This window comes from Entamoeba invadens (assembly GCF_000330505.1).
Source record: "Entamoeba invadens IP1 unplaced genomic scaffold scaff_1105074726711, whole genome shotgun sequence".
NCBI classification, from domain to species: Eukaryota; Evosea; order Mastigamoebida; family Endamoebidae; genus Entamoeba; species Entamoeba invadens.
Window position 1 is genome coordinate 1,066,931 of NW_004443648.1, and position 16,830 is coordinate 1,083,760.

The 16,830-nt window shown below is 34.3% G+C and overlaps 7 protein-coding genes across 7 annotated transcripts; 5 read left to right on the forward strand and 2 right to left on the reverse strand.

Moving 5' to 3' along the window:
* Positions 1–71: 71 nt before the first annotated feature.
* On the forward strand, positions 72–2,909 carry EIN_060180 (serine/threonine protein kinase, putative; the record flags this gene model as incomplete). Its single annotated transcript, XM_004260226.1, has 1 exon — positions 72–2,909. One exon carries the CDS (start codon positions 72–74, stop codon positions 2,907–2,909), a length of 2,838 nt encoding a protein of 945 aa, XP_004260274.1.
* Positions 2,910–3,189: 280 nt separating this feature from the next.
* EIN_060190 (hypothetical protein) lies at positions 3,190–3,600 on the forward strand (the record flags this gene model as incomplete). The annotated part of the gene is made up of 1 exon (XM_004260227.1): positions 3,190–3,600. The coding sequence occupies one exon, from the start codon at positions 3,190–3,192 to the stop codon at positions 3,598–3,600; it is 411 nt and encodes a 136-aa protein (XP_004260275.1).
* A 287-nt stretch (positions 3,601–3,887) lies between these two features.
* Positions 3,888–4,907, forward strand: EIN_060200 (hypothetical protein; the record flags this gene model as incomplete). The annotated part of the gene is made up of 1 exon (XM_004260228.1): positions 3,888–4,907. The coding sequence occupies one exon, from the start codon at positions 3,888–3,890 to the stop codon at positions 4,905–4,907; it is 1,020 nt and encodes a 339-aa protein (XP_004260276.1).
* A 467-nt stretch (positions 4,908–5,374) lies between these two features.
* On the reverse strand, positions 5,375–6,877 carry EIN_060210 (serine-threonine protein kinase, putative; the record flags this gene model as incomplete). The annotated part of the gene is made up of 1 exon (XM_004260229.1): positions 5,375–6,877. One exon carries the CDS (start codon positions 6,875–6,877, stop codon positions 5,375–5,377), a length of 1,503 nt encoding a protein of 500 aa, XP_004260277.1.
* Positions 6,878–9,527: 2,650 nt separating this feature from the next.
* EIN_060220 lies at positions 9,528–11,080 on the forward strand (the record flags this gene model as incomplete). The annotated part of the gene is made up of 2 exons (XM_004260230.1): positions 9,528–10,059; positions 10,158–11,080. 2 exons carry the CDS (start codon positions 9,528–9,530, stop codon positions 11,078–11,080), a joined length of 1,455 nt encoding a protein of 484 aa, XP_004260278.1.
* A 78-nt stretch (positions 11,081–11,158) lies between these two features.
* On the reverse strand, positions 11,159–13,463 carry EIN_060230 (hypothetical protein; the record flags this gene model as incomplete). Its single annotated transcript, XM_004260231.1, has 2 exons — positions 11,159–11,941; positions 12,141–13,463. 2 exons carry the CDS (start codon positions 13,461–13,463, stop codon positions 11,159–11,161), a joined length of 2,106 nt encoding a protein of 701 aa, XP_004260279.1.
* A 2,592-nt stretch (positions 13,464–16,055) lies between these two features.
* On the forward strand, positions 16,056–16,817 carry EIN_060240 (hypothetical protein; the record flags this gene model as incomplete). The annotated part of the gene is made up of 2 exons (XM_004260232.1): positions 16,056–16,361; positions 16,468–16,817. Coding segments are annotated over 2 exons (656 nt in total), but the record flags the coding sequence as incomplete, so codon positions are not given.
* Positions 16,818–16,830: the final 13 nt, after the last annotated feature.

The window sequence follows — 16,830 nt, forward strand, 5'->3', positions numbered from 1 at the left end:
AAATACAAATTATAATTATAATTTGGAATAATAAAAAATTAATTCTTTTGACACTTCAAATGGATTATTGGATGGGAGACCATGAGGATATCAAATCTCCTGTATATGTGCACACAACGAAGAAGCAGTTAGGTAGAAAGAGTTTGATGTACAATGTAGAGACCAAAGAGATTGTCGATAACACTGAGCCGGTCAGTGGTAGTGCCGATTTTTCGAATTTGGTGATTAATAAAGTCAACTCTGAAATAATGATTGACAAAGTGAATGTCACACCAATCATCGTTCACACAATTTCGTTCACCAATGACGCGAAACTGAATGTCATCCACAAAACTGCAAATGACTTATATGAGTTCGACGCTTATTTCAGAAGTTCCTTTCCAACGTCGAATTTCCCAACGTTTCCAAAACGGCAAATGTCGTATCCGATGAGAGACACTGCTCTCTGTGAGTACTTGCAAGAGTTTTTGAATGTCAGTGGCGTATGTGAGTCGGAGTTTTTCAAACAGTGGTTAACGTCTATCTTATCAACAAGACTGATTTCTATTAAACGACCGACTTTCTCTGGTGATTTAAAGAAAGAGGGATATGTCATTAAAAGATGGGTATTGAGGTATGTCATTGTCAAACACAACTTTCTTATATACTTTGTCTCCGAGAAGGAATTTTCCAAATTGACTCTTCCAACGGTGTTGAATTTGGCTCGAGCAACTGTTAAAGTCGTTGATAGCGCACAACGGACGTTTTCTATTACACTGTCTTCAGGGTCTCAGTACCATTTCAAAAGCTCGACGAAAGAGTTGTTAAATGAATGGATAGTAGTCCTTGAAAGTGCAGCACAATTTACTAATAGAACGCCAAGAAGAAGAAGACAAACGAGTGTCTGTGAGAAGCCGACAGAAGACACTCCACCTGTTGTGCCACTTTTAACTTTGAGTAATCAATTTCTGGATGGTTCTTCTGAGACTGATATACCAGAAGAAGCAGAAAAAACAGGACAAACACATAAAGATAATGCAGATGTCTATCAACTCTGTAAGAAGTTGGAAACTTTTGAACTTTTGGACGCAATACAGTTGAATCAGATTGTCGTGGAACTGAAGAAACAAAGCAAAGAACACCCGGAAGATAACCAACTCCTTAGACTTCTCCGACTTGTGTCGATGTATGAGATACACAAATCCACTCGATCACAAAGCACATCGCGACAGCAGTCACAAAACAGTAGCAGAAAACAAAGTCTGACTCCTTTGGATTTGTCGGTCTCTTCACTCACAGAACGACCACCAACTCCATTCACACCACGAAGTCTTGTTGTGTGTAGGATATGTGAGGCAAAAGTGATGGTGGACGCGCTCGCGAAACACACGTATTACTGTAAGACGTTGAATGAGATTTGTATGAAGTACTCCACCGACGCAGAACGACTGAAAGGGATATCCGAAGAAGCTAAAAGAGTCTTTGGATTGAAGAAGACGAGTGCGTTCAATAGAATCATCGACGTGTGTGCAGATGCATCACGAGTGATGTTGGAATCGCTCACGAAGCAATACGAACACCTCAAACTCTATATTAGTGTGGCTGCAGATTTGGTTGAGTCGAATCGAGGAGATAACTGTGCCTTTGTGTTCGCGTTTTACACACAAAAGTTGATTCAACACAAAACTGATATATTGGGCAAATTTCTTGAGAACCCGACGAACATGCGGCAGCGATTTAATGTGTTGAATGCCGGCGTTCGGTTGGATGAGAGTTGGGAGACGGTCGGGTTGAACGATTTCAACATTTTGAAACAGTTCAATGGAGGGGCGTATTCCTCGGTGTATTTAGTTCGTAAGAGAGTGACGAATGATGTCTACGCGATGAAAGTGATGAAGAAAGCGGATATGATACGGAAGAATGTAGTCGATGGGGTTTTAGCTGAGAAAAGTATATTAGAGTATGCATCGGCGCGGAGTGTAGTTAAACTGTTTTATGCGTTTCAAGACGTTTTGAATTTGTATCTTGTCATGGAGTTTTGTCCTGGGGGAGACTTACGGTGTTTGTTAAGTCACGTTGGCGCATTAGATGAAACCACGTCTAAAATCTACTCTGGAGAGATTGTTATAGCACTTGAGTATATCCATGGGTTGGGGTGTATTCATAGAGATTTGAAACCAGACAACGTGTTGATTGACAAAAACGGCCATCTTTTGTTGACGGACTTTGGGTTGTCGAAGGTTGGAAGCAAAATACAACAAACGTATGAAGACTCGAGACTGTTGTGTACACCAGACTATGTTGCTCCTGAGTCAATAGTATCATTCCAATATAGTAGATGTTCCGATTATTTCAGTCTTGGGTGTATGGTGTATGAGTTTGTTGTTGGAATACCTCCATTCCATGACGAGACGCCAGACGGGATCTTCAAGAAGGTTCGGATGGGGAAATTTGATTACCCTGAAGACATCAAAAGTGTGTTGTCTGAAAAGATGAAAGACTTTGTGAGCAGTTTACTTCGCGTTGAACCGGAACTTAGGCTGGGGTATCTTTCTGTTAATCAGTTAAAGAACCACCCTTGGTTTGAAGGTATTAATTGGAACACTTTACTCAGTGAAAGCAGAGAAGACATTTTTGTCCCAGAACTTGATGACGAGACAGACACGGGGTACTTTGATGTTGGTGATTTGGCTGTTCCAAAAGATGGCGATGAGTTGAAAAAGAAAGTGTTTAATTCTCCTGGGATCAAAATAGACCAAAGCGAGAAGTTCAAGAAGTTCAACTGCACAAATGTGCACCACTTGGTTGAGGAGAATTTGAGTCTTGTTGAAAATTCAACAACAGCAGACAACAGTGTAGACCCGCAGACTTCTGACAGTAGTCAAGAGAGTGAAGATTTGAATGAGAAAGTCGAGCTTGACTCTGAGTGAGACCATCTATTGTTGTATTGAGAATAGTATTTTGGTATGGGTCGAATATTATTACATATAGTTACTTTATTCCACGTTTATTTTTACTATTTGTATAGAATTTATATAATACTTACTAGTATTTGTGACTTTGTGTTGTTATTAATAAAAAATATTATTTAATTATGATACACATATATTAACTTTAAAATTATAATTTAATTATAATTTTGTTAATCAAATTTGTACTGAAAACGAGCAAAAGTGACACGTAGATAAGAACTACAAACTTTAAAAGATAATGGAATTGATTATTATTGCACTTTTGGTGTGTGGTGTATTTTCATCCGAAGGAACACCAGAGGAAGTCGAGAAGTACATTAAAGAGGGAGGACTGGTCATAGTGAAATATTATAAGGAGTCATGTCCTTTTTGCGTCAAAATTGTAAAGGAATTCCAGAAATTTGAAAACGACTTGAAGTACCTTGGGGACAGAGTCCATGTCTTTGACATCGACTGCCCTAAACATAAGGAATTCTGCGATAAACAAGATATTAACTCATTCCCAACTATCGTCCCATATTATCATAAGTGGATGTACGAAGAACTTAGAAGCCCAAGAGAAGTGTACAGCTGGAAATTGCAGACACTTGAAATTCTCAATTCGCCACTCCCACAAAAGTACATTGGAAAAACAAAGCACGTTGTTTAAGTTTTCAATTTTGAGTTATATTTGTTATTCTAATAACACATTGAATTATTTATATAATAAATTTATATAACAAATAATAAATACAATTTTTCACTTTAAAATAATTAGTAAAATTATATAATTATATAAAAGTATAACAATTTTAGCATAAAAATAGTGTAGATTGCTATAATAAGTTGACCAATTAATTATTACACAATTACGTGTAGTTTATATCACAATGCGATACATTACTTTACATTAAAATGGTATATTAATGAATGAAAAACTAGAAATAGGTAAATATCATGGCAACTAAACGAATCAGACTAGAACCAGTTTTCTTAATGAACGTTGTATTATATATCCAACAAACTGATATTGTCACATTCATGAACGTTTCACATGATTGCCAAGACGCCATGGGAAGACTTCATGTTAATCCTTGGTCTCTAAAGTCAAAAAAGACGATTGCGATGGTGGAGAAAATATTGAAGTGTCTCCCTAAGCTTGAAACATTGCAAGTTGATTACCAAACAGCGCTTGAACTCCCTGATGAAGTTCTTCAAAAGATCAATCGCATTAGAATTGTAGATGAAGAAAAAGTTTGTGAGTTCAATAAAGAGATTAAAACTCAGAGAATTGGGAAATATGTTGACACAGTATATTCAGTCGACAATTCTGATTTTGTGAAAGACAACGTTGTGAGAATTTTTCTTGATAACAATTGTGGTCTGAATGATCTTATCAATAACATTGATAAATACCCCATTCTTCAATTTGTCGAAATCGAAACAGGATGTTTGTTTGAACTTGAAGATACAATTCCAAAACTTTTGAAGGTGAGAGGAATTCAAATTCACGTGAAATTTTTTGTAAGAAATTTAGATAGATACGACGACTTTGAAACCCTTAGAACACAAATTGGTATTGATAGAGTGTATTATAGTTTTAATGCAGTGTTTACAAATGGTGTGTTCTTGTTGATACCTCCAAACGTTGAAGCAAGAAGTTTGCATGGGATCTTTTATAATGACGGGAAATTGGCACATCAATTGTATGCCATTAAAGAAGCAAAGATTGATGTTGCTGAATATTGTGATGCAAATTTAAGTGGTCTTACATGTATGACATCATTTAGTTTGTCTTGTAAAAATCATGTGGTTTTAACATTACCAACTTCACTAATAAAATTGGATGTACCTTGGGATGTAAGAGTAGCCAACAAAAGAGAGTTGAAGTGTCTCAATAAACGAGGCGAAACCCCAAAACCACACAATTCAAAAGAAACAAATGAGGTTGAACCAACAAAATGCACTTTAGTTTAACTTTATGATTATAATATAATAATAATACTTATTAATTATAATAATATTATTTTTTTTTAATTTAATTTTAATTTTAATTTCTGTGTTGAATTATTAATAGTTCAACTATTCACATAAAAAGATTAATTTTTGTTACTAATTAAAAAAATTATTAACAAAAACTACAGTAAAAAGCATCTATTTGTGGGCTTTATATTTGTGGGTTGCGTCTATTTGTGGGTCAATGGACCAATCAAATGCAAAACCCACAAATAATTATTTTGCTCTCGAACTTTGAATTTAGGTACATTTAAATAAAAATTATAGTTTTATTATAATTAAAAAACTACTATATTTTCTATAACACTGTTTTTTTATGTATAAAATAGTGAAAAGAATTTACTTCACAATTCCATGATAAACCCACAAATAAATATTTTTTCTCTGTTTGAAAACCCACAAATAGATGCTTTTTACTGTAATAAAATTTAGTAAAGTGATGGTTTAGTGTCATGACCACACGGGGTTTTAATAACACTCAATGCCATTAGTGACTCAATCAACGTGCACACATCGTCGTATGAAGTTTCTCTTCCTTTTAATGACACTGAATATACGATATTCCCCTTTTTATCTTTCGATGTGAGGATTCTTGTGTGTAAAGTTTGTCCTGCATTTCTTCTCGAAAGAGTTAATGGAGAATTTGGCACACTTGTGCTTTCTCGTATCAAAAAAGTACCATCTACTTGATTGTCCAATACACTCAACGCCTCATCTTTTGTCAGTGCAGAGAACCACCATGCTGCTCTAAAGACGTCAACCATCTTTGTGAAAGCCGTTTTGTCGGTGAAAAACTTTCCATATGTATTTAACAGATACTCAAACCTCTGCAAATCGACTTCATTTGATCTTCCTATATTTTCCTTGAGTAAGTTGATTGAATCAATTTTCAATTTGTAACTTTTGATCAACGGCTCTATGAACTTCTCGACTATCACAGAGTTGACTCCACCCCCATCCTTTTCAAAACACTTTTTCCACCACGTTGTAGCCGACATATTACCAATACTTGTCGAAAGTTTGAGGTCATTCACTGCATCCACTAGTTTGTTAATATCTGGTCTCTTTTTGGGTTCCGCGCACCAGCACTTCATCATCAACGTTTCAATCTCGATTGGAATAGTTTCGCAAAGTCCTCCAAACGCCTTTCTAAGTTCTTTGATTTCAAGTGCTTTGGACGAATTGCTTTCGTTGTCTTTGATAAAATGATTTGGTAAAATTGGCCTCATCCCCTTTTTCAAAGCGGGAAGTAACTGTTCCACTGTTTCTATTTCGGGGTGTTCACTAAAGGGGTATTGTTCATAAAACAATTCCCACATAGTTATACCAAGTGCGTAGATATCTATTTCTTTGCCAATGTTCTTAACCTTCTCAAGCACTTCAGGCGAACAGTACATAGGAGAACCTTTGAAAGTATGATCTTTCCCTTTAACACTCTCTGCAAACCCAAAGTCGCAAGCTTTCACATGAAAGTTCTCGTCTAACAAGAAATTGGCTGGTTTAATATCACGATGAATCAACCCGACGCGATTGTGAATCCACTGGATACTGGCACAACACTGTGCAAATAAATCAATTTTTAATGCTAAATCTAATTGATGATATCGGTACTCGGGGGGAAGGGAGTCAACAGAATGAATTAATCGAAACAAATCAGCTTTGATAAATTCAGTCACAAACATAGGGAGGTTCTGTGACATCGCCATACCAATAAATAATACTACATTCGGACTATGTGAGTCATTCATCAATTTCATCTCTTGCATGTATGATTCTAACTGGCTATCTTCTAATTCTTTGATCGGAACTTTAACAGCAACAGTCACACCTTTCAGACTCGCTTTATAAACACACCCAAAACAACCTTTCCCAATGTAATCAGTTTTCTCGTCAAATAGAATATCAGAAGCCTGAAGTCGATACAATTCCATCTAATACTTAATACTTATTATATCCATATAATATATATGTGAACAACAAACTGTATTTTATTTTTAAGTTATATAGTTTTGTATCGACATTTTAGTTCAAAATAAAAATTAACAATTTATATATCGACACAATTCATCATGTAAAATAACTTCACCGGATAATAACATTTCTAAAAATTGTTATGTATAAATAATTTTCAGTTGGTTGAGTTTATACTGTGTTAATTTAATTAGAGTTCTAACTATAATTTTATAATATAATTATTTATTAAGTATAGCTGGAGTTTTTATCAAATAAAAAAGCACAATTTCTTACTTATCAGCTTTGTTATAATATTATGGATTAAATTCAATTATTCCATGTGTTGTATTTTTTTAAAGAAATGTACAACACGTGTTCATGTTTAATTTAATAAGTTTTTAACAATTTGTTTAAATAAAGGTGACAAATTATAATCAATGGCATACCAATTATAAGAAGACAAAGCATCGAATGTTAACTTTAACCGATTCATCTTCATTTATGTTTCGTTGTCGGTATTATTCATATCAATATAAAATAATTGATTTTTAATTTGAACAAATCATTATACAACCACAGCTGGGACCTACATTGACCACCACCTCTTAAAATAGATTTATTTTTTCTATTTCGAATCATATTCAAATTAAAATTATAGTAAATAGGAAAATGGGATAATATTAGGTCTGGTTCCCGAATTCATGAAATGCCGAAAATTCACCTCGAGTTAGTGGAAAACGAGTGAGACGGAGCATTGAAAAGAAGGCTCATAAAGACGCACTCAAACAGTCTGTTTGTGCACCGTTTTACCCACTTTCCAAGTCCTCCCTTGGCGCGGATCCCCCCTGACCCCCCCGCAAGCGGGGGGAACCACATCCGCGTCCACACAGTACGGACAAGGAAAGTGGGTGACATGGGGATGCACAAACAGTGGCTGAAAAATGGACTTCCTTCAAAAAACACTCGCGGCAAATATTTTTTTTTGGTAAAGGTGGTGGTGGTAGTCAATGTAGGTCCCAACCACAGCTATTTAATTTAATTGAACAATCAATAAAAATAAATTATTTTGATATAAAGAAGACATTAATATTATTTATAATGAAATGTATCTTCCTAAAAGATGAAAATAAAACCACAATATTCTCTATTTTTAATATTAATAAAATGTAACTGTTTTTGACATCTGCATCTAATTGAATAATTTAATATCACTTATGAAAAAATATTGACTTCTTTAATTGTTGTTGTACCATGTAAACTTTGAGATTATAACACCAAAAGAAACAAAACTTGTCAATAAGAGTAACTTTGCCAAAATCTTAAATTTTGGTCTTGTTTAATTTGTGTAGTTTTAATTATATTTATATTATATTGATTTAAATATCGTTTTTTCTAGTTTGTAGAATGACAACCAAACTTTTTAACATATAATAATTATCTGCATTTTACCCACAATATGATTTGTGTGAGAACAACAAGTTACTGTACTGGCGTTCGGTTTTCCTCCATTCTCGAGAGTTTCACATAAAGCGGGTTTTTTGGTCTGTAAACGTGATCTGGCTCTTTTTGAATATAGTCGTTAATAATAAGTTCGTCGATTGTCTCGTCTTGGAAAAAATCTTTTTTTGGTGATTTTATTACAATAAATCCTGATGGCTTTATTGAATTTGTATTGCTCATCTTTGGTTTTATTTGTTGAGTTCTTTTTTCGAACTTTAAAAAAAATATCTTACAATAATTCAAAATATAATTCGGTCTTTTTTAACGAAAAAAATGGGAATTCTTTTTTTTTGTTTTTTTAGTTATAATTTATTTATTAATACTATTTATTAACATTTTTTTGATTTTTCTGAATATTTTTCGTAAGAAATTTTTTTATTGTTCTTTGATTTTGATAAAATAAAATATTTATTTGTCAGTTATATAATTAGTATATCAATTATAATTGTTTTTTTTTTGTTTTTTTAAATAATAAAAAACAAAATAATTATTCACATTATTTTAAATGTTTTTTTAGTCTTTTATTAATTAAAAAAATATTATAAATACCTATAAATATATTAATAAAAAAATACAACTGTATTATAAATTAAATTACTATATTATTATATTTATAATATCAAAAAAAAAATACTACAATAACATATTTTATTTTATTTCTGAATATGTTATTAAAATGTTATACAACACAAACCTCAAAAGAAAACGAGTTTGAGTAAAACTAATAAATGTGAGATATGACAGAGGCGAAAGAGCAAATATTATTTACAATGGTGAACGAGAAAAAGGTCTTGTTTTACGATGCGATGATAAAAAGGTTAGGGTGTGAGAACATTGGGCAAGTCGACGATGTTATAATAGCCGCAATGAACCACAAACTTTTCGAAGGGCACATCGACCACAGGCAAAAGTGTCTTTTTGTATCCACTGTTCGTGTTGATAAAGCGGGTGTTGAACAAATTCCTGAGATGTTAAAAACACTCCAGTCTCTTTCAGGTCAGTGCACCAAAGGGTTGAATTTAGTAAAATGACTTTGACGCTTCTTCATTGTTTTTTGTTATATATAACATTTTTTCATCACAATCTTCTTTCTCAATTTTAATGTAACGAAACTATATATATAGTAAAATGAACCATATTTTTGTTCTACTGAGTTTTGAGGATTTTCAAAGGAAACTGCGAAAGAATAGAACGATGCAACAAATAGTAGAAGTTGGAGTAAGGGTGCGGCCAGCCAATAAAAACGAAGTCACTTCGTCGTGTTGCGAAGTTGACGAGAAGCGCTCAGTCATCATTAACAACTCCCCGCGTGAGGAGTGTCACTTTGACTTTGTCGGTGATGAAAAAATGACACAACGATCGTTGTTTGAAAGGGTAGGAGTTAGTATAGTTGATAGTTGCTTGTCTGGGTCTGCAGCGACACTTTTTGCTTATGGCCAGACGGGGAGTGGAAAGACCTTTACTGTATTTGGGGATTACGATCATAAACAACAACAAATCCATAATGTAGGGTTGGTCCCTCGTTGTCTCGAATTACTTTTCCAAAAGAAACAACGGAACTTAGAAGTTGGTATTTCAATGTTTGAAGTGTATAATGACATCTTTTTCGACTTGATGAAGGACGGTGAAAAGTGTGACGTGAAATCGGATCTTAAAGGCAGTTTGTCTCTTTTTATCAAAGAATAAAATATATTACTATTTATAATACATTTTATTATATATTATGGTTTGTACACACCACAAGAGAATGACTTGCAGCTGTTGGGGTGAATGGTCTTGCAATGGTTCGTTGCACGTCTTGGGAAGAGGCTTTGACATTCACTGTGAAGGGATATTCCTTTCGAAAAACCAGTACAACGAAAATGAATGATCAATCTTCACGTTCGCATTGTGTGACGTTAATTTCTGTTGGTCGTGGGACTATGATATTTGTGGACCTTGCTGGTTCGGAAAGAGTTGAAAGGTCTGGCGTCACTGGTTTGGCCAAAATAGAGGCGGGGAATATCAATAAGACTTTAACAGCACTCGGGAGAGTTATTCGATCACTTGTTGCACATGACAGTCACATTCCATTCAGGGACTGCAAACTAACTACCGTTTTGGAAAATGCAATGGTACAGAGTCAACGCATTTGCTTCATCGCGACGATATCGAGTTCGGTCTCGAACGCAGTGGAGACTTGGGGAACAGTCAACTTCGCGAAGAACACAAAACAGATGAAAATCCGCGTTGTCAGAAAAACACAAGAACTCACATACGACGAACTGAAAATGGAAAACATCAAACTCAAAACAGAGAACCAAGTGCTGAAGAACGAACTCAACTCAAGGAAGCGAGCAGACCCCTCGCCAGACAATTTCCAATTTCACAAAATCATGGTCCAAACAAAGGAGATGAAACACATGATTTTGAATAATCCGTCGGTCGACGCACTCACGGGGGAAAAGAATGCGTTGTCAGAGGATTTGAGAGAGGCAAGAAACCGAATCAAAGAACTCGAAATAATGTGCGAAGAAAAGGATTTGCAAATTGCCAATTTGTTGCAAACGGAGAAGGATTTCCAAGACCAAATCGACGAAAAAAACGAAGAACTTGTTGGAATGGAGGAATGCGCTAGAGACACACAAAAGAGGTTTTCTGTGTGCGCGATGAACACGAGTACCAGTGGATTGTTATTATGAATAGTAATGTTGTATTTGGTTTGCAACTCCAATTCATTACGTATAAATTAAATAATCGTTTTAGTACATAACCACAGGTTATGCCTCATCATTCATGTCAATAATCTCAATTTCTCCAACATTCATCACGGAGTGCGTTGTAGTTTGTGCGACCTTTTGAACAAGTGTGAATTGCCCTGGTTTCAACGAAGCCCTTGGTGTTGGTACATCGTCACTTGATGAGTCGTCGGAGAGCTCTATGCTTTTATTAGAGTCCGTTTTCTCCATGTTCGACACTACTTCCGATCGGTCTGGAATAATAGTCGGCCCAGTTGTCGTCAGTGTTTCAGTCATTTCGATTTCTGTTGCTTCTGGTTTGTCTCGCCTCTGTTGCGTTTCGTTCTCCTCTGATTTTTTCCGCTTAACTGTTGTCTCGTTCTGTTGCCCAAATGATGAGTTTGAGGTTTGAGTAGCTGAGATTGCAACGGGACCCGCCTCTGATTCGGTCTTGAGGTTTTCTTGTTGTTTCCGTTTTGTTCTGAGTTGCTGAAGGATTTCCTCAATTCCCTGTGGATCGACTCCTTTAAGCACGACATCCCCGTTTCCAGATTGGAGCATTGTCACATCTCCAATCTTCTTTGACGTCACCCCAGATTTTTTCAAAACCCCATTTGTGAGTGACCCGATGACTTCGGACAAAACTTTTATTTCCTCGATGTTATCTGGATTTCCATTTGTTGCAAGGTATCGGTTCTTAAACACATTCACCATCTCTTGATCTGGAATTTCCATGTTTTGCTTTTCGGCTCCAGCCACCGTTTTGTATAAATTGCGTTTCGAAAATTTGCTCGAGATTGATTGGAACACTATCGTTTTGACAACCTCAAAGTCAGATAAACTCTATTGTAGTTGACATGCGAATAAATATTATATTTAAACTATTTCAATAAGAATAAAGATAATTTCTCATAAGTTGAATCATTACTGTATAAATTGGATAATTGTATTAATATATTAATATAATATTATAATTCATTGGGTGGAACGAAAGCACACAAATGAAGGGAAAATGGAAACAAACATCGTCGAGTCTATCTTTGTCAACGTATCTAATAAGCGTCATAGATGATAGACAGAATGGAAGAGCAAAGATCATCAAAAATATAGGAGGGACAATCACCAAGAAGTGCTGCCACATATGTACGTCAGCGTTTGAAAAGAAAATGATGTGGAGAACAATATAGATGGCCTGAGAGATCGAAAGACACTTCATGAGTAAATGGATAAACCCATGAGACTTAAACCATAACAATCTCTCAACAGGTGTATAATACGGAGAGTTGTAACACGGAACCCACCCAAAGTACTTGTGTATGACTCCTTTAATGCCTTTTGGAGGTTTTGGGAGTTGTGGCTGTGGGACGTCTCGAATTCCATAGTTGAGAGAAATCTTTCTCCCGTCGCGTTGAAGGGAAAGTCGCATGGTTGAGTAATCTTCACTTACTGAGTAACTCTCAGAATACTCGTTTTTCAACTCAGAAGCGGAAGGGTAATTTCTGTCATCATCCAAAAACTTAATTTGTGGAAGCGCCATACTCGAGTGATGTAATTTAACCAATTGACCGATGACAGAACGACACTTGAGCATTACAAGAAGAGCAATTGGAACGGAAACGTAGCCCAAAGCGTGAGAAACTAAACACCCGATATCTTGGTTTGGAATATAAATAGTGGAGATCATGCAGATTTCAAAAACGATTGCAAACGCCCACATCTTACCACTCAAGTGGATATGTCTAGTGGCCAGTCGTCTGAAGCAACTTGTGGCGTATTTTGCAAACCGGAACTTGGTGGGAAGACCTTCCATAATAACAAAGTTCTCCTTCATAATGTTGAACTGGTACCTTCTGAGGGCAAACTCGTATTTAGCGAGAAACACGGGGTTGATGTAATTAAATTTGTTGTTTGAGAGTTCTTGCATCTTTTCCAAAAAGCTCTCCTCGGAGTTTTGAAAGCCGTACTTCTCGAAATAGCTCCACAACTTTTGGTATACCCAACTGATAAAGATAACGTACGAGCCAGTTAAAATCAAGAACACGGCGATTGAAAAAATGGTGATATGAACCACCTCGAAAATGCCAAAAATGTCTGCTTCACGTTCGTTGTACTTTGGAGCGATGTGAGAAATGCCAACGTACACACCAACCATGTCAAAGAGAACGAAAGTAAATGAGACAATGCCCAAGTTCATAAGCTCGTGGTACAAGTGTTGGATCATTGACAGGATGTGCTCCTTTTTGGAAAACGTGTGTTCGATCTTGTGGGTGATAACCTCGATCAAAAAAGACAGAGCGCCAAGAAAAACAAACACACAAACTGTCATCGCGTAGTTTTCTTTCGTCATCAGCTTCACCTTTTCGAAAAAACCAGACTCTTTTAACATGGAAAAGGACTTATTTGTTTTTACTGTTCTTCTATAAGAAGAAACTGTTTTTTCTTTTAACTTCTATTTATAATTTATTATTTTTAAATCGTTTTTATTCAAATAGTAAAAAATAAAATGAAAAAATTGTAAGTTATTTATAAAAGGTATTAAAAAAATTAATTTCTATTGATAATATTTTTTATAATCCAAAAAATGTTTAAAAAATCGTCTTACTATTTGAGGGTGAAAAAACTTAAAATAAATAGTTTTAATAAAAGAACAAGTAAAAATAAATTTGGCAAAAGAAAAAAAAAGTCAAATAAAAGATTTTTTGGGACGGAATAATAAATATTATTAAATTATATATTAAATTATAGTAAATTAATAATAAATTATAATGGTAATAACAAAAATATAGTTTTTCATAATACAACACAAAACAAGTTGAAGAACAAAGAGTGGAACTGGTTAGTAGAACTAAAATAAATAATTGTCATCATCTAATAACAATAGTATTTTTCATATTTTTAAAATTATAAAAAATAGTAAAATAAATAACTAATATATTTTAATATGTATTTAATAAAACTTATAAAACTATTATTGATAAACAATCAAAACAAGCATTTAAAACCCGATAATAATTATCGGGTCAACAACATCATTTTAGTCCAAATATTAATTCATAACTTTGTTATTTGTATCAATAAAAATGCTTTTTCGTCGCATTCCTCTTTTTAATTTTTTTTATTTTATTAAAAAAAGAATCAACTTTTATTATTTTTAAATTATAATTATAATAACAGTTTTCACTTTAAATACCAGGTGATAAAATATGTTTTCAATAGAACATAATAAGATAGAGACACTCATCATAATGAATAAAAATTATATGTATAGTCATGGTAAAAAGGTTGTTGATTGAATAAAGGTTCGGTTTATTTTTGTATTTCAAGAAAAGTTACAAATTTCTTCGCATCATTGAAATAATATTGAAAATATGTTTTTGAGCAAATAAAACTATTTATAACAAAGGAGTGTATTTTTAAAACGAATTGTTTTCTACTCAATCTCAACATTTTTGTGTGTTGATTTTATAAAATGTATAACATTTTCAATTTTGAATCGAAAAATGTTTTTTTTAATTCAAAAAACAAGTATAGTTCAATATAGTTAATATAGTTTCTGAAAAAATGAAAGTGCTTTTTTTTCACCATGTTCGAAAAATAGAACACAAACAAGGATAATCATAAAAACGATAGTTGACAGTATTACAATTGGTTGTCAATTTTATAACATTAAGAGCTGTTTATTGAACATTATAGATATGACATCATACATAATCATTGTTGTTTATCAAAAAAAGAAAATGAAAGTGCTTTTTTTCACCCCCTTTCATTTTTTGAGTAAAATAAGAAATGATATTGAAAAAATGTATTTTTGTTAAATTTGAGTACTCCTCTTTATTACAAACGACATTTGTATTGGCAGCAAACTATACACAATCATGAGTATCAAAGTTATGGTCACACAATCATTTTTTAAATTTATTTTCTTGATAACATGAAAAATAGAAAATAAAGAGTCAATTGTTACATAAAGAAATGGGAAATCACCCAAATTGTATAAAAATATATTGCGATTAGATGTCAAATTGTTGGGGAATAATAAAGACAACTTTTCGAAACACTTCAAATTATAATTATTAATAAAATTAACCATTAATTATAATAAAAACAATAAATGCAGCTGGTTTCAGAACTCAATAATCATGTCCAAACCACAGCGAAAACCTGCTTCAAAAAATGGATTTGAGCGTGTTGCGCCACAGTACAAAATCGGGTCGTGGCTGTGATTTTTTGGATTTCTGTGAAACCCATGCAACAGAAATCATGGAATGTCTAACACTCCAACAACAAATGAAATTGTTGAGAAGTGAAAAATGGCTTGAAAAGGTTTCAATTGAAACAAAAGCCAAAGTGTTAGGTGTCTCACCTTCGACGGCCCGCCTCAACAACTTGTATGACGATGTCGAAGGGAAGTCTGGAAGAAAACGAGAAATTAATCAATCGAGAATGCCGTTGTTGTTGGAAACAATTCGAGAAAGACAAAACACCACCAAACCAATCACCACTAAAGAGATGGGAAATGTTGTAGAAGGAGTTGTTGGGAAGAAAGTATCAAAAAGAACCATCGCAAACAGTTTGAGAAGGGAGGGTTTAATTAAGAAGATTGCAAAACCAATGGATAAGGAGAGAGCTGAGCTGAGTAAAGATGAGTTAAGAAGCTATGAAACTAGAGCTGTCGATTTGTTGAACAATGACAAACAATATGCCGGCGAAAGAGTTGTCCATTTGAATGGAGTTAAACCCTCCCTCTTTATCAACATGGACGAAAGTGGTTATTGTTTATTTGTGGACTCAAAAAAGAAGCAACTTTTATGTTGACGACAACTATGACTACACCAACTCTTACTCTGTTGATCGCTCTCAAAAACGCATAACACTGATTGCAGGAATATTTGCCAACAACACCACGCTGAAACCAATGATCATACTATCAAACTTGGCAATGAATAATGAAATCGACAGATACATAGACAGAGACGATGTTGAAATTGCATATCAACGCAAATCCTTTATTACGGAAGACATATACATGATGTGGCTTGAAAGATGTATTAAACCAGAACTGGAATTAAGAAGAAAAAATTGCCCACAAGAATGGGCGGTTTTAATACAAGACAACTGTGTCAGCCACATTAAAGATGGTGCTAGAAAGTGGCTGTTCGAAAATAAAGTGGCTTTATTATTATTGTGCCCACACAGCAGCCACTTGTCTCAACCACTGAACGTCGTCATATTTGGCGTTCAAAAAGTTTGTTTTTTATTATGAGAGAAATTATTGAAATAATATTATTATTCAAAGCCGTTATAAGTCTTGTTACTATTGTTACATTTTCTTTATTGTTATTGACTGATAGAGAGCAATGGGTTCTTCGGTATTTTCTCGACTTGTTGGTATGAAGTACCCCGTTGGTGTTATGTCTCAAAAGGATGATGTTGAAGATGAAGTCAAGAAGGCTACAAAGCGAAGAAAAATGGAAATTTTAGAACTCAAGGATCAAGATGGTGCAATAGATGCTGCTAAGTTGGAAGAGTTGTCTGTTTGTATGGTCACAAAAAGAGTCGTTGAAATCATCCAATCGTTCAAAATTGCCTGCGTAAACAACAACAACAACACCTCAGCCTTTCACATGTGTGGTTACGTAAAAAAGCCAATTGGAAAAGAAAAGGATGGTAATTATGATGTCGGAATTTTTAACGGTAGGGAGTATGCCTTCAGA